Source organism: Alligator mississippiensis, chromosome 11 (assembly GCF_030867095.1).
Source record: "Alligator mississippiensis isolate rAllMis1 chromosome 11, rAllMis1, whole genome shotgun sequence".
NCBI classification, from domain to species: Eukaryota; Metazoa; Chordata; order Crocodylia; family Alligatoridae; genus Alligator; species Alligator mississippiensis.
Window position 1 is genome coordinate 23,371,201 of NC_081834.1, and position 18,011 is coordinate 23,389,211.

General features: G+C 38.4%; 1 protein-coding gene across 2 annotated transcripts in view; it reads right to left on the bottom strand.

The window, feature by feature from the left end:
- ATOSA (atos homolog A) overlaps positions 1 to 18,011 on the bottom strand; it is a 77,271-nt gene that overhangs the window by 5,954 nt on the left and 53,306 nt on the right. For both annotated transcript variants that reach the window (XM_006270152.4, XM_006270151.4), the window contains exons 2-11: positions 15,432 to 15,616; positions 14,326 to 14,528; positions 13,533 to 13,658; positions 11,422 to 13,264; positions 10,741 to 10,857; positions 9,725 to 9,804; positions 7,758 to 7,866; positions 5,254 to 5,412; positions 3,399 to 3,467; positions 1,821 to 2,020 (exon numbers count right to left, since the gene is read on the bottom strand). In XM_006270152.4, the coding sequence (XP_006270214.1) occupies positions 1,821 to 2,020; positions 3,399 to 3,467; positions 5,254 to 5,412; positions 7,758 to 7,866; positions 9,725 to 9,804; positions 10,741 to 10,857; positions 11,422 to 13,264; positions 13,533 to 13,658; positions 14,326 to 14,528; positions 15,432 to 15,616 (3,091 nt within the window). The remainder of the gene's footprint in view (positions 1 to 1,820; positions 2,021 to 3,398; positions 3,468 to 5,253; positions 5,413 to 7,757; positions 7,867 to 9,724; positions 9,805 to 10,740; positions 10,858 to 11,421; positions 13,265 to 13,532; positions 13,659 to 14,325; positions 14,529 to 15,431; positions 15,617 to 18,011) is intronic.

Here is an 18,011-nt window from a genome sequence, read left to right on the forward strand (position 1 = left end):
CCTGGAAGGTTGTGGGTAGTGGGGTCCCACAGGGTTTGTTCCTTGGACCTGTACCCTTCAATATCTTTGTCAGTGACTTGGATGTGGGTGTGAAGTGTACTCTGTCCAAGTTTGTGGATGATACTAAATTGTGGGGTGAAGTGCACACTCCGGAAGATAGGGAACAATTGCAGGCAGACCTGGACAGGTTAGAAAAAAGTGGGCAATACACAATAGGATGCAGTACTACAAGGACAAGTGCAGAGTGCTGCACCTAGGGTACAAAAATATCCAGCACATCTACTGGCTGGAAAGTGACCCTCTCAGCAGCACAGAAGCAGAAAGGGATCTTGGAGCCATAGTAGACTCCAAGATGAACATGAGTCGTTAGTGTGACAAAATCATCAGCAAAGCTAACTGCACTTTATCATGCATCAGCAGATGCATGACAAACAGATCCAAGGAAGGGATACTTCCCTTCTATGCGGCATTGGTCAGACCGCAGTTGGACTACTGCATCCAGTTTCAGGCGCTGTACTTCAAGAAGGATGTTGATAGACTCGAGAGTGTCCAGAGGAAGGCCACTTGTATAGTTACAGGCTTACAAGACAAGCCATACAAGGAGAGACCGAGGGACCTGGACCTCTTTAGTCTCCGCAAGAGAAGGCTGAGAGGTGATCTTGTGGCTGCCTATAAAATTCACTAGGGGGATGCAGCAAGGGATCGGAGATGCTCTGTTCACCAGGGCACCTCTTGGGGTAACAAGGAACAATGGTCACAAACTGACAGACAGCAGATTTAGGCTAGATATCAGGAAAAACCTCTTCACAGTAAGGGTGGCCAAAATTTGGAATGGGCTCAAGGGAGGTGGTGCTCTCCCCTACCTTGGGGGTCTTTAAGAGAAGGCTGGATAGGCATCTGGCTGGGGTCATCTGACCCCAGCACTCTTTCCTGCCTAGGCAGGGGGTCGGACTCGATGATCTGTTGAGGTCCCTTCCAATCCTAGCACCTATGAATCTATTCCTTAAATTGGGTCTTTAACTCCTCTACTCTGTGAAGCTGCAATTAAAGTGGACACTACATTGCTCCTTTTTAGAGATTTTACATTGTCTTACTAGCAATTATAAATTAATCAGCTATTATCAAATTAAAAATTGTAATCTGGCTATCAGCTCTGCTTTTCTAGTTGGTCTGCACAGCCCCAAGTCTGCAAATAGTACAAGGACAAAATCCATCAAAACCAGCATCCAGCTGGGTGACAAAGATACTGTAAAAACCAAAGTGAGGGATACTTGCTTAAATCTCTCTCTCATTCAGAATAACAGAGAGAGTATGCAGTTTCAAACATTACTACAAGTCACTCTAAAGATCTTTTACAAAGTGATGGAGTTATTAGTGGAAGTGTAGGAAACGTGTAAATAATTGAAACAGACACTACATTTTTAGCAATAGCTTGTCAAGGACCTTTCACAGTGTAACCTAAGCAGGAAATGTTAAGTTCTATTCCACATGGGATTCTTACTAGCTACCCTCGCCCATAGGATACTTCATTTTTCCACTTGTGAAAAGATACATAAATGAAGCAACTCCACAAAAAAGGGAATGCCAAGAAACAGTCAAACTAAAAGTTTCTTCACAACATATTATGTTACTATTTATTACTATTGCATACTATTTATTATCTTTTTCCCAGTTTTTATTGTTAAGTACAAATTCTGGTTAGCAGACCCAGTTACAAGCATAAATTTGAATTTCATATGGATGACTTGCAAGGCAATTATGGAAGTGACAGCTTCTTTGTGAAGCAACCAAATTATTTTGCTTTACTCTGAGAATCTTACCTCAGATGTATGAGGTAGCGTAGTAGTCTTTCTTCAGTCTGTTGAATGTTTTCTTTATTGACACTTCTCTTGACTTCTCGTCTTACAGGAACAGAAAAAGTCCTTTGCCGTAGGAATGTCTGATGATTGGCTGGCATCTCTCTTAAGTCATAGATTACCACAAACATCTTCACCACAGTCTTATTGGGGTTAAATAAGGTCTAAAAAGGTAAAACAGTTGCTTTAAAAACAGAACCATTTTAGAGAGCAGCTGAATACATCAGATGTAGCAAGATATGAAAACTCAATTTTCCAAGAAATAATAATGGTTACAGATTCACTAAATGCCCTCTCTGCCCTTTGTCCTGTTTTACATAGGACATTCACTCAAAATATATTAAGGCTTAGCTTGTACTTCAGATACCAAAATTAAATGTCCATTTATTTTCTTTGCATTAAAAAGGTGATCACTAGCAAAAACGTAGTACACATTAGTACTTCCATTCTATAACTGTAGTGATCATATTATTTTGAATTAATTTTGGTTCATTTCTGGTATTGGTTCCCAGCTTATACTCTTTTCTGACTACATTACCATGCTTCCAGTAATTACAATAGACCACATTCTTATGTTCCAAAACCAAACTGAAAATTTTCAAATTAGTTAATCACTATCCTAAACTGAATTTAAAGAAAGATGCATAGTTTGGTTTTAGTTGTTAGTTGCTTCAGTTTCTAATCTCAGGAGAATAGTAATTCAACATTTAATTTAATAATGAACATTGCCAAAAAATTTAGAATATGTTGCTTAGAAATAACAAGGTTTATGCAAACAATGGGGGGGAAAAAATAAAAATCAGAAGTCACCCATTAGAAACGTTAAAAACTGGAATAGATTTTTTTCCCCCAAGGTGCCAAGCAAAAACTGGCACAAATTTTAGTAATCTAAGCTTAGGCTACTACCAACAGACTCTCTTGGGATATTTACGTTCTAACACTTAATGCTTTTTGCCAAGAGTTACTAGCACATACACATTTGTGCAATTAAAAAAAGTGTTACAAATTTTTCAACCCAAGCCTCAATTTGATGGGTACCTCTAAATCAGCTATTTTTTTCCACCAGGGAACTCCTTAGTGCAGGTGGTTTTGCCTTGCCTATACCTGACATTTGACACTCTTCCAGAAAGATTTAAGGCACAGTGTGAAAGCATGTGCACGAGAGCCAATTCATCCTCAAGGACCCCAACTCACACAATAACAACAAATAATTTAAAAAACCCCAATCCCTCATTAATCTTCTTGGTTTAAGTAAAATCACAGTCCCCCACCATCCCAGCATTTTGCAGCCCTGGGCTAGGCTGTGCAGTCTGCTCCTTGCCAGGTAAGTTCTCAACAACCCCCTTGTGCAATTCTTATGGAGCACTCAAGGACTTAAGAACATCAAAAAAGCTCCTCTTTGAAAGCTTATTGTTGAGAACCAGTAAAACTTTTACCAGACTTATAACCTGTTACTTACCAGTGCAGCAGGGACAGCAAATGCTTAGTAGTTTAGGTTTAAGAAAGACCAATTACTCTAACCATGTGCTCTAAAATACCTACCACTTGTATTGTTCCTGAAGGAGGTACCCGATAACCTCTTTTACCAAGGGACTCCAAAGTAATCACACCCTTACAAGAAAGAAAAAAAAAAAAGAGACAAGTTCAGTAGATCGATCCAAGAAATTAGACATCAGAATGCTCTAACCACATCATCACACACATTACAAAAAAATGGAAGGGATACTGTAGTTAAATGAATATGAAGAGCAGAGAAGGCTACAATGTACTTAAGATACAGTTCAAGTCAGCAGCAAGGATTTTACAGCTTAATGATCTCCCTGTTTACAGATGTATGAAACAATCCACATTTTTATCTGATTTTCTACATAATTTTTTATGCAAACACTTACGTTTAATGGAAGTTAAGCTTGTGGCAAGCTACATGCCCTCCAACCAAAATCCTAAAAGCTTGGATTAAGGAGAAAAAGACTGCCATTTTCAGTTTTTTGTTACCTATAATTACAGCAACACCACACTTCTTCAGCCCACTTAACACTCTCACTTCCACCATCAGACATCAAAACAAAAGACACCCCAACTTCAAATCTGTACTCTAATGAAAAACAGTGATCCCATAAGCTTTTGTCATATGAGCTGTTCAACATATCTGACTGCCTCACATTCCCTGTACTGGGACATTTTTTCTTCATTAGCACTATTGAGGTTACCATTAAGATTTTGCATTGGAGCTCAAATATGATGAAACTGCAGTATGCAATAATCTGTGTGCACAGATGGAGACATGCAAAATAGAATACCAAAGCAAAAACAACTACAAGTAACATTTTGGATGATGGAAGCTTTAGGTGAATGTTGTTATAGTCCTGTGATGTATAACTGCAGTATTACATGATTTTTATGCCATAAGAATGAGAATCAGAACCATGAATCCTAGCTAATCAAATAAACAATGTTATTGTAACCATCCCTGGAATTTCACAATCTACAGCTTGGTCTGAGAAACGATATGAAACAATCCTACGAAAATGAAAAATAGGTGTTTGTTCCTCCCCTCATTTCTGTGAAAACATAAAAATATCCATCAGACTTGAAACAAAACAAGCCCTCCCACACACATACACAAAAGCTGCTTCAACTTTACAAAGCATTCATTTTATTCTCTTTTATTATTCATTTTGTTTTAAAGCTTTCCCAAATTGTCTTGGTAAAAAACTGACATTATATTTAGAGTTTAAGAACTGAATTTTTGGGAGGGCCTATAGGTTTTTAAAATGCTATCCATTTTACAGGGATGTTTAAAATAAATGTTTACTATGTTCACTCAAATTTCTTTTTTTAAATTAGATCTTTCATTCAAAGTTGTAATTATTTATCTAGAAGCTTAAAACAGCTTGTGGAAGGCCACTAGGTTTCTGCACAAAATGACAACATAGCAGGAAGGATTTTAAAGTACACTAAAATCATACTGTCTGCATAGAAATTTAGGGCTGATTGACTTTGCTGCTCACGTGAGCTGGTATTTGAGTCCCACCAGGTTCAAAGAAGAGCTTCATCAACTTTTACCTCCAAGGAGTATACTAGCAACTGTCTAAAGCTCGTGGACAATATGCACATATTAGCCCACCAATGGGAGTGCTTAACTTTATTGATTGTTTGTACCTGTATATTTTCCATCATAAAATAAAAGCTGTGGGTTATAAAAGTTCAAAGTTATAGTTGATCAACTCTGTCCTCACCCCAGGAATTATGTGGCTGCATGTTAGATTCAAGTGTAGTATGAGGGGCAAATGTCACTGCTTTAGACATAAGTTTCTTGTAAAGAGCTATTCAGATTCTCTAAAATACACATTAGATTTCTGTGAAAGAAAATAAAACTCCCCCCCCACAAAATTACCATATAGGGGGAGGGCGCATTATCATCTGAAACACTGTAGAATGACACTTCCACTGGAAGCGTCATGTGAGTGGGACAGAAGACTCCACTTGCTCCCACTTCTGCTGTAAAACCATCAACAATGCCTAGAGGGTCTAAACGATAGTTCAAGACAGACTCCTGAAAGACAGAAATGGAAACCCACGCTGGGTTAGAAATGCAATATACAATATAGCAATATAAAAGATATAGCAAAAAGTTACTGCTAGCCGTTTCTGTAACCTTTATGCATATAAAAGTTATCCATCATACAGTGATCTTACCTAATATATCAGACTTAGTTTGGTTCACATCTACACATATCATGCTTGCTCCTGCATAAAGATCATTCCTTTACGAGCAAGATCATGCTTGCTCTTACACAGAGAAAGATGAACACATGAAAATGCTCTATGCCAGGGGTGGGCAATTATTTTGGGCGGAGGGCCGCTTACTGAGTTTTGGCAAGCCATTGAGGGCTGCACAACTGGTAGCCAGGGGCAGATAAGTATTAATTTTCTAAATTTTATAGGGGCCCTGTGGGCCAGATAGAATGGCCTGGTGGGCCGCATCCAGCCCACAGGCCGCATTTTACCCACCCCTGCTCTATGCAGAGGTTTGGTACCATTCCAGCTCTTGCACTCATAGCACTTGAACACTGCTGACAGCACTAGGGACAGTGATTCTCAACTAGGGTGTTGTGACACGTTGAAGTGCCTTGAGATATTTTCAAGGGTACTATGGGGTGCAACACTATGCTAGCACTGATGGGTGTGCAAACATGATCCACAAGATAAACCCAGAAATTTCAAATAGCAATTCAAACATTCTGACGTGTTGTGGTCTTTGAGATATTTACAACAGAAGAACTACAAAAACCACATGAAAAATAAGAGCTGGCATTTTCCCAAGTGCGCCTTGAGCCAAACAAGGGGGGCCTTGAGGCTGCCATAAATAATTTAGAAATGTTATTAAAAACAAACTGCACATTTCACACACAGAACTTAGATAAGACCAGTGCACTCAGTAGCTCAGCACATATGTGAAATTTTTAACTAAAGATTTCTGAAATGAAAAGCTAATGCATTCCCAACTCCTGTGCCTCATTCACACTGATATCCAATCTATGAAACCTTTTACAGCATTTTAAGTAAACAGTTAAGACATGTCAAACGATTATAATCTAGTTCTAGTTGTTTTCTTCATCGTCCTAATATTACTTGCTTGGCAACCGTTAATGCTCTGGATCATGGCATATGTGCAAGAGGTTTATGAGACCATCACACCAAGCCCTTCAGCACCATAGGTTTTGTTTGGGTTTTTGGGGTTTTTTTGCTGGTGGGTGCTTGCAGGCAAAAAAACAAAACCCTGGTAGTTTACTTTTAACTCGGCACATTGCTGTGCGTGCCCAGAAGAGGCAGCATGTTGCTTCTGCCCATCTCTGCAATGTCTGTAAAGATTGGGCACTTTAGTGGGGCTTTATTGGCATTTTTATCTAATAGCCAATTGAATCAGCTTTAGCGAAAAGTGGCAAAAAGCCCCGCTGAAGCACCCAATCTTCACAGATGCTGAAGAGCTGGGTAGAAGTCATGTGCTGCTTCTTCTGGTAACCTGCAGTTTTTCCTTTTTTTAAAAAAATAACCGGCAAGCAGTTCTGTGGGTGCCAAGCACCTGCTAATTTTTTTTGATGGGTGCTTGAGCCCCGGAGCACCCAAGGAGTCGGCGCCTATGTTCAGTACGTATGTGTAGGCAAGAGTATAGAGAAGTGCAGAATTTGACATTCCCCCCACTTCAAACCAGTGAGACAGCATCCAAAAGACAGACTGAGTCCAGATGTTCAGTTCTTTGATTGTTATTGCTTCATCCAGAGAACATCAGATTGGAACTACTGCTGACTGCCTAATGCCTTAGTGAAGGCACATTTGTTACGGTGATGTCCCTTAGCCTTTTCCCAACTAAGTAGTACCCACAAGGCAGTGGGGGCTAAGGTTTTGAGGAACCCTATATTTGCCTTACTCTGGAGGTTGCAACATTGCAGTATTTTATGAGCTACCGTACCATGACTAGCTCCACCATGTTGCCACCTAGCCCTCCAGTTGGATGCAGTGTATGGTCTTACCCAGGACCAATCTTAATATAAATACCATTAAAAACTGTCTTACCCAACTTAAGTCAATGGACAGCCTCACAAATTGACCTAAATGGGATATAAACTGAGCCCTGAAGCTGGTATAATTGAAAACCAATTCCTAATTACTTGCTTGGGCCTCAGCCCTTTCTGATGTTCTCCTTGAGGTAGCAAGTTTTTTAGGAAGCAGGAATGCAGCTTTTGTAATTGAAGAGTGGAACACAGACTTTTTGGCTCAGTATAAACATGATACACAACAAAACCACAGCTAATAAGTACACATGAATATAATTAGTTGTTAATAAAGAAGTACATCAGAAGTATAAATAGTTTAGGATTTTTGGAAAGCATACTGTACCTCAAAGTTTCCTAGAAGACTAAGACTTGTTATGGGTGGAGCACTGGAACTCAGAAATGATTTTCCATAGACATCTGGATCAGTCTCTCTGTTTATACATTGTTGCTGGCTATTTACAGAAAGCATAAGTATAAAAGCATTCAAACAATTTGTTCCCCTTTTCTGCTATGGATATAAATACATGCAAAGAAACCTTATTTGACATGTTGCAAAGTATTGTCCTAAAAAAAAAAAAAAATCATGGTTGAAGCATTATATTGATTGTGTCTTTTAAATAAACTGCAGTACACACTGCTTTCATAATATGTACAATAAAGAAACTGATGAAAAGGTTATACAAATGTATATTGTCCATTAGCTCCATGAGTAGGAACTCTTGTATGCAGATGTTTACTGCTGTAGGTCTTGAAATTCCCATTATCAAGCTCCCACAGTAGCAGGTTTTTACATTATCCACAATAGCGAATCAGAGATCTTAAGTGGGCCCTTTATTTCTAGAGGATTTAACCTTGTACCCATTGACTTCAGTACAAAATTCCACTACAGAAATAGTGATCTCATCTCTCTTACCTTTTTAGAGATTTGGAAAATGTACATTCCAAAGAAAGAAATAATACTTAGGAAATAAAAGGGATCAGGCAACCAACATCCTTTCTTTAGCTGATGATTCAACAGTATCATCAGCTAGAAGGGGATAAGACCCACTAGTGTTTTGGTAGTTTTGTACATCTTCATGAATGCAAAGCAGCCATAAGCGCATTTTAGAATGAACAGTCCAAAAAGGCTAAGAAGGAATGTGACTCTGGCCCCATAAAAAAGAAGAATGACGAGATGACTGGCTCTTATAATGAGATGACTGGACCTGTGAATGCAGGAAGAGCAGTGGACGTGATATATCTTGACTTTAGCAAAGTTTTTGATATGGTCTCCCACAAAATCCTTGCAAGCAAGTTAAGGAAGTACAGGCCGGATAAATGGTCTGTATGATGGACTTATTTAGTCTCGAGAAGACTGAGAGGGGATTTAATAGCAGCCTTCAACTACCTGAAGGGTGGGTCCAAAGAGGACGAAGCTAGACTGTTCTCAGTGGTGGCAGATAACAGAACGAGGCAATGGTCTCAAACTGCAGCAAGGGAAATTTAGGGTAGCTATTAGGAAAGCACTGGAATAGGTTACCCAGAGAGACTGTGGAATCTCCATCCTTGGAAGTCTTTAAGACCTAGCTAGACAAAGCCTTGGCTGGAATGATCTAGTTGAGGATGGTCCTGCTTTGAGCAGGGGGTTGTACTAGATGACCTCCTGAGGTCCCTTCCAACCCTACTTTTTTATAATTCTAAGGACCAAATCCTGGGTTCTTATCTTCTAGTCCATGCTGTTCAGATGGTGTTATTTATTCAAAGAAACAAAAACAAAAAACCCCAAAACCAAACCAAACCAAACCAAACACAACTATGTGCTAAAACCTTGATAGGAGGGACCAGATGCCAGGACTTGGCCCTTCCTGGGGAAAGTGCTCCAACCACTAGGCTATAGAGTCATCATTCTGCTTGCTTGCTCCTTTCTGGCTTCCTGAATGCCCATCTTCAGCAGAAACAGTCTGGCTCACTTCTGAGCATACGCAGTAGACCAAATCTGTATTTCTTCAGGGCCAAATGTGGTTGTAATGAATCTCAGAACCAAGATTTTTTGTAGCCACTAAGCTGATTTGATCTGGATTGTTCTTCACACAATGTAGGTACCTACTGTCTGCCAAAGTCCTGTTAGGCACCTAGAAAAGTAAGCCTGGATCCAGCCCTGTGTGTAGAACTCAAATGAACTGCAGGTTGGTGCCTTTGAAAGGCACTCACATTTTATCTGGTCTTAAATAGTTTGTTTTGCTCACCTAATTCATTTTCACTTACGCATATGCATAATTTGACTCTGAATACATTCCCTACTTTCTGGTAAGTAAAAGGATAAATAAATACCTTCTTGTGGAGAAGCATTTTAATTGTAGCAATGATGAATCCAGATCAAAGCACCCAGATTGCATTTTTCTCTGTGGAACCTTAAAGGAAATACTATGCATCACAAATGTTGTTGCTAGCAACAGTTTTGATGTTACAAAAAAGGATAGATAATGTTTTTGCATATGAAATTTAAATATTTAAAGTTATGAATGTCAATAATTAAATATTAAAATTCCTGTTTTACATTTTGGTAATTACAGTTAATAAAAAGAAAATATCAGCAGAAGCACCTAGAAATTTTTAAACTGAAAACCACAGCCAAACCACAAAACAGAAATCTTCTCCAAAACACTGTTCTGTTCATTCATGAAAAAGTACATATCATTGGAATGGAAAAACAAACATTACTTGTTTTACGTAGAAGCCAAGTCATGCTTTTTTGCCTAAGTATCAAACAGTTAATACAATATATTTACAGGAGAATGAAAATACCTTTGCTTTTTTAAAAACAAAACTTAATTAGTTAAAAAAGCCCATTTAATAGAACACCAAAAACTTTTGTATGCATAGCAAAAAATAAAAATACTTTCCTGAAACTCATCATGTCACTATATTAAGTGATAATTAAGTGAATGCCTCCTCTGACAGGAGAAAAAGTTTTTATTACCTAGAGCTAACAGAAGTAAAGACTTTACTCTTCATTATGCTACCTAATGTTAAACCATGATTTGTTGACCATGAATGAAATATTCATGTTTATCTTCATGTACACAACTTTTCAAGCACCTTCTTCTGGCCCTTTTCTGTACTACAGAATGTTGTACGATTAAATTTTTGTGGTTATCAGATTATGAGGGTTTTTGGTTTTTAAACACACATTCTTCAGTTGTGAGCTTTAATTCTAAAATTCACCACTAGGTAGATTACTATGTTTTCTTAGATTGAAAAATACTTATATACTTTATATTTTTCTAGAACAGATGGACAATATAAAATGTAACATTTTTGCTGTTTCAAAAATGAAAACAACTTACAGGACTTGAAAGAAGAGGTAATCCAGTTCGAGGATGGAAGGCCTTGGTTGAAGTCCCATCTAAAGAGCGAAAATTGTGTTTCCGCCAAATATTTGAATGTTTGAAGGATGGTGGCCTCTGCCAGTGAAATAAATTTATGGAAGGTAGTAACAAGATACTTGAAGACCTATCACAATAAAACTCAGTTTGTTTTTTTAAAAACATTATGTTTCTAGTGTCTGCAGTAGCATTTTAAGATTATCTGCTGGTTCAGAGAATTGAGCTGTTACTGTTTTAGGAAACAATACAGAACAAAATAAATGCTGTAAAGAAAAGTTCCCTTTGGTTCTTGCAGCCACTAAGATCTAGCTCACTTGTTACATAATGTCACCTAGTTAGGTGTTATTCTATTATTAAAGCCTCCAAGAAGTCTTGTAAGTAGTTAGTAGTGTCCACAGGAACTGTCATTAGGAGTTGTTTTGATGAGAAAGACCTGGCAATCTTCCTCTAACTACACAGCACAAAGAAAAATGCACATAGTCAATCTTCAGGACTGAAAGCAGAGGATTTAGCTACAATGATTTTGTATGAACAGCATGATTAAAAAGACATCTACTTATTTTGAAATTCTCTCTAAGTTGGTACACAATATATTCTACATTGTTTGATTACTTGTTCCTCTCCTTTTAGATAAGCCCTTACCTGTACATCTGCTTTCTTCAGCCGTTCACACCTGCTCAGACAATCTTCTATAGGTTTCTTCTGAGAACTGCTTTGAAGTTCATGATCTGTTGGGTCTTCATTCTCATCATGTTCATTTTTAACTTTATCTTGCTTGTTTTTGCATTTGAAATTGTCATGGTCTTTATTTAAATAGTTTTCAATACTAACAAGTTGAGTATTTTGCTCATAAATATTTGGGTTTTTTGAGTCTTTATCTAAGCACCTGAAGTCATTTTTGTGCAAAATGTCAGATGTCTGCAGAGTTGCCTTTTTCATACTTCCAAGTATTTTTAACCTATCTATCTGTGGATTGCTAGCACACTCTATGTTGCTGTTCTCACTAATGATTGTTTTCTCTTTTAGTTTATTTGTGCAAATCCAGTCATCAATGCTGTTAGAACACTGTTTAGCAATACTTTTACTGGTCTCTTGGTCTTTATGTGGATAACCAGAAAATACGATTTCCAATTTATCTGGCAATTCAGATTTATTTTCTTTGATACATGTTGTATGTGTGCTAGTAAGTGAATTGACAGTTTTATTTAATGCCTGCTGAAATGTATTTTGGATAACTTCATTGGGTTTTGCTAGAAGCAATTTCCTTCTTGCTTGGGGTTTTGGAGAAGCCTTCAATTCACCATCAGGTCTACAAGAACTAATAGGAGTATCAAGTGTTTTGGTCTTCAGTTTACTGAGATCTTCTAATGCAGCTAAATCAGTTTTAGAAAGAGAAACAGAAGCTGTTTCCTTGCTTCTCTTTAAGGAGTTTTCGTCTTCACATGAATTTCGAAACATTTTTGAAGCAACTGAACTGGCTTCGTGCATACTGAATGGATGCCCAGCAATGTGCGAAGTAGCTGGATCACAGTGAATCAGGTGCTGGGCAATCCTTGCTATAACTTCCTGTCGCTCCTGGAGTAGAGAACCTATCAAAGGATTAGTCATCTCTCCTACTGGCTGATGGCGACTGTGATTCACTGGAACGTGGGAATCAAGCAATGGGATCTCTGGCATTCCTCTCATTTTGCCTTCACTGCCATCTTCTGATGAAGTAATATCTGGAATACTGAGAGAAACAGAGGAGGTTTCCCTGCTTTTTCTCAGCAGGCTTTCATCTTCGTAAGTACTCCGAAAAATTTTTGAAGTAGCTGAATTGGTTTCATGCACACTGAGTGGACATCCAGTTTTGGGTGGAGTTGTTGGGTCACAGTGAACCAAGTGCTGGGCAATCCTTGCAATAACTTCCTGTCGCTCCTGAAGTAAAGAACCTATAAAAAGATTAGTCTCTCCTAAGGGCTGACGGGAACAGGAGCCATTTGAAACATGGGAATCAACCAATGAAAAAGATTTAAAAGTTCTGATCGACATTTCATTTTGCTGTGTCTTATTGTCTGCTGTGGAATTACAGCACTGAACTTTAGACTGTGATGCTCCAAAGTCAGACCCAAGACCAGTTGTTGGATGCAGTTTTAAATTTTTGACAGATGCAGTAAATTCAGGGGATTTTTTTGCATTAAGTAAGCCTTCAGGTGTTACTGTCCATGTTTGTTTCCCATACAGGCGCTGTGAACTGGGCATATTGCATTGCTCTGCCTCAGTGGAGTCACAGTGCTGATGTATGTTACGTTCTTGAATTCTCTTTTCATAAAAACCAAGGTTTGTGTGAATACTACAAGTCAAAACTGGATAGTTAGACTGTCTTGGCAAGGACTGGACGCTGACTTTCAAGGCCACATTGTGAGAAACATTAGGAACAGGAAACACATGTTCAGTTGGTGTCTGGGAGAAAGTCCACTGCAGGTCTACATCAGCAGCACTTACTCTGAAACAATACAGAAGAATTTCCATATTAAATTTTCACTGCATGCAGATTTTTCTAAAGAAATAAAACTTCAGAGATAAAGCATTAAGAAACTAACAATTACCATATATGGCAAAATTCCCAAACTAAATGTTAGAACAATCAGTGAGAAAGCTTGACCACATAAGTTCTGAACATAAACAGGGGAAAGGAGAAGTAGAGAGAAAAAAATGACTTTAAGACTTGTTTGGTAAAAATTAAGCACGGCTCTTTTTTGCCTCAGACCTACCTGTACAGAATATTACGTGGAACAGCACCATGCGAAACACTTAGCCAAGCACTTAACTGAGAAAAGAAAACAAAAGAGCGGACAGCCAATAAGAGGGTCTTCTCTTCAATAAATCGATCTCCGCTTCTAAAACACATTAAAAAGAAAAAAGCAGGTGTTGGTAAAACGCATTACAAAGAAAAGTAAATAATGCACAAAGCACCTTTATTTTTATCTTGTTAAAAATCTTAGGAACTGTAACAATATATTGCAGCAACAGATCTTGCTTTGAAAACATTTCCTTTCATCACCCTTGAACTGAAGTCGCATATTTTCTAAACATCCTGCAGGAAATTATAATTCAATGAACAACTACATAAAGATGGACAAAGACACCATGTGTTATCAAAACAACTAGCATTCAATGATTGAAAATAAAATTTGCCCTCCAAGTGCCATGTTGGAAAAACAAGCCATATTGTTGTGGTGAACAGTCACGAAGAGTGATGCATGTCCTTAACAAAACGCATACAGTACACTTAGAAAAAATCACCAGGATTTATTCTCTTCTACCTACGTAACCATTTTTTACATCTTCAAAGCATGTATACAATGCTCTCATTCTCAGTGTGTACATGTGGTGCAAGGCTGTCAGAAACAAAGCTCAAATTTTGATAGTGTGTACTTATTTTCCAGACACAGCACTAATGATGTGGGAGCAAAATCTAAGGTATGAAACCAGCTGGTTGCCCTACATGAATCCTTACACTTTAAACTACCCTTCCCCTCTACCCCCAGAACAATATCCACTTACTGTCGGGGAACTGGTTCCAAAATCCACCTCTCTAATAACAATGCATCTTGTTTGATTGCAGGATCATTTAAATCATTCCCTTCAGAGGTGGGGCCTTCATCACTATAGCAACAGTCTGGAAGTAGCATCACTTCTATCATGATAGGAATATTATTTTTCCACAGCAGCATAACCTCAGACCTGGTTCGTTTGGCTTGGCGACACTAAAACAAAGCCACACATACAGACAATATATTAGCTGCATCCAAATCTGCTTGAAGACAATATCAGAAGTAACCAAAAAAGATTAAGAGCCCAACCTGGCAAAACACATCTGTGTTTTTCCAGATAGCGAGATGGTTGTGGTGGCATTACAAATGCAAGGCAAAACAGAGTTATTTGATGACAACATGGGAGAATTGGTTAAGATTGCTCATACAGATAAAATCCCCACCACCTGCGTTCTGCTATTTGCACTTCTCTTTCTGTGAGGCCCCTCTATGAAAGATTCCAGTATGCTGTAGGGGTTTTAAAATCCTAGGTCTGAAGTGATCCTTCTGCATGCCCAGAGAGGCATGATGACAGAGCACTCTGGACCAAAATCTCTACCTTCTGAGTTGGAGCATGCTACCCTGTTTTCATCAACTACCCCTACCCTACAAAAAACCCAAAAAAAAGCCTTTCATGATTACCTAGAAATGCAAGAGCAATTAGGAAAGTCTGCATTTAAAAACCAAAACCAAACCATAAACACTAACTATGATTGTTTATACTTCAGCTGACAAAAAGTACTTTGTAATCTTCTGCTAGTGTTTTCAGATACCTCAGGAATAGAAATGATACTTCATATTCATAATCAAAATACCTTCTATGTGCTGTCTATCAGCATGTGCTTTTTGGGACAGTTACACTTGCAGTGTTATTTTTTAATTATGTATTTAAGTGAAAGAACAAACTTAAAACAAAAAAGTGTCTATTATAAGTCTATCCCCTCCTACAAAGCTAGGAGGGAGACCTTCAGATTATTTAAAATTGTTGCATCTCAATGAACTTCAATGAAACCATAACACTATGTACCAGCTGAGGATCTGTCCCCTAATTTTAATCATGAATCAGTATGGTCATACCTGTGCAAGTTTGTCACTGCATTCATGCTTAGTTGTTAGTGGCTGACTTGATTGTGCTGGAGGGCAGTGGAAACCCTCTGTCCTACCCTTTACAGAATGTTCTGGTGTTCGACCTTCAGTAATCAACAAGGCCAATGAGACAAGAAACTCCTCTGCTTCATATTCGAAGTATTCATCTAAAGCGTCTGTTGTTAAACAAAAAGAGGAAAAAAATCATTAAACATTAAAGAGTATTAAAATGTCAGACACTTTCCTATGCACATGGAAAGTATTACATCTTTCTTGGTTAAAACCAACAAGAAAAACACCACTTCAGCTGTAACATTTACTGCACAGCTGGCATTTTGCTACCTCTGATCTCTGCAATTATCACGTGCTGCTGCATATTCCACATCCCCTCAAAACAGTCACACAGAAATTACACTAGTCCCTTGGTCCAAGTAACTATTCAGATTTAGCGTATGAAAAAGTCTGAATCTTACAACAGCCTTTTGAAAAAATAAAGTTGCACAGTATCAAAACAGTGCTAGCAACACCCAATCTACCCAATAGAAGGAACCTTTGCTGCTTCAGTCTATCAATATTTTCCTGACAACACTCTTAAGACTGCTGAGACCTAGACTTTAATCACACAAAACCTATAAAGATTTTTGTGGGTGGTATCCTAATGGACAGAGAGATTCCGCAGAACTAGTGTGTGTCTATAGGTACCTTTGAGTACCAGGTAGGCAAGTACCCTTCCTCAGGATCCTGCCCAGAAAGCCTGTCTATATTCCTCCCAGCTATACAGCTGGTCCAGTAGGTATCACACACAAAAAATACTTGCCTCTTGCACTTTTTATGGACCATCACAGCTACAACCTTACTACCACAAAGCTTGTGAGAATGCTTGGATGATGTACCCCAAGTGAAAAAGGCACCTAGCTTATTAAAATGTTAAGTCAGAGTAAAGCATTCTGCAGGAATATAAACATCAGTTTTTGATTTCTGTTCTTGGCTGGAAAAGGCTCCAGAAGTTATATGATTGAAAGTTCTGGTGAGGTATAGCCTTTGCCTTCCAGCAGATGCAAAAAGAATATAGGAAAATATGGAGACTGCCAAACAGACAAAATTAAGTAATTTAATCGTGTATTGCCTACCTTTTGGTGCATGGGTATTGATCAAGCCTACAATTGTAATGGATAACATAATGACTGTTTGATTAGTTTAACTAATGAGGCCTCGAGACTAATTTTTGTAACACTTCTGAACACTTAAACATTTGATTTCCAACCCCAAGTTTAATTTTCTTTCAATTTCTACAATAAATATAACTGTGTAAAAAGGAAAGCTATATTAAATGTATTGCCATCACTGTGATACCAAAGTCACTGCATAACAACATTTTTCTTCATTTAAGCTTTGTTACTACCAAAGAACCTGGGTTTGAGGTATTCTAGTGCAAGTGCATTACATAGGTAGTAACAAAAGCTCTGTAGTTATTACCTAGCTTTCCAGACTGCCATGGCTGCTCTGCAATTCTCTTAAACAAAAAAGGATGAAATAAGAGTTCCGAATGGTGAACCACTGCTGACTCATACTATCACTAGAATAATAAACTGACTGGGCTCTGACGCAGAAAGTGTAGGGGCGCTATGGCTTAGTGTCACTGATTGCATAGGAAACAAACCAGAGTGGCTGCTGTCCACAATGCAGAACTCCCCCAAAACTTGTGAGTACGGGGAGGGAAAAAGTTAAATATTTCTTAGGGAGAGAATGGAACACAATGTCTTTTTTCAGATTTTTTTTTTGTTATTTTATTTTTTCATTGCAAAATTTCTGCCAACCAAAAGAAGGTTAGCTAATATGATAAACAGTTAACATCACAGCTTTTGCATAATCATGCAAACAAAAAAGTTTTTGAGGAACACAGGACATTTGCTCTTACTGCACAAGTTCCAGTCTAAACTAGTACAAAGAATTAAAATTCAACAATCCTTGTAGGTAAAGCAGCAGCTGGCAAGACTCTTAATAAATTACAGAGATACTTGATTCCAGCAGATGCATAAACGTAGTAAATTCACTTTAAAATTTATGTGTCACATAACCCTTTTATTGTGGAAATTTCAAACATCATTTTCATACAGCTTCAGTTTACCCAAATCTCAAATATTCTGCCTGTTTAAGAAAATTCCAATATACATTCATGTATCAAATGATTTACTTAGTTTTCTTCTTACAAAGCAAAAAACATTCAAGCTCTACTTGAGGTGCAGCAGTGAAACAACCAAAGTTCACTTTTTCATGTAAGGGAAAGACGCAATGGGCTGCTTCACAGTTCTAATTGACATGCTCTACTGTAGTGGTGCACAACTTTTTTGGCACATGGGTCAGATGAGTGGTGCCGCCGGATAGGTCTGTGGGCTGGATATAGTCCACAAACACAACCCAGTGTGTTAGCCTAGCTGAGGCTGGATCTAGTAGCTGGTTCCACTGTAGACCCAGTGCCATGGCTGCCCTCCAGCCCTCCCTCCCTCCCAGGATCCCTGTGCCCAGAAAGGAGGGGCCAGGTAGCAAGTGTGGGAGGAGGGAAGGGGCAGC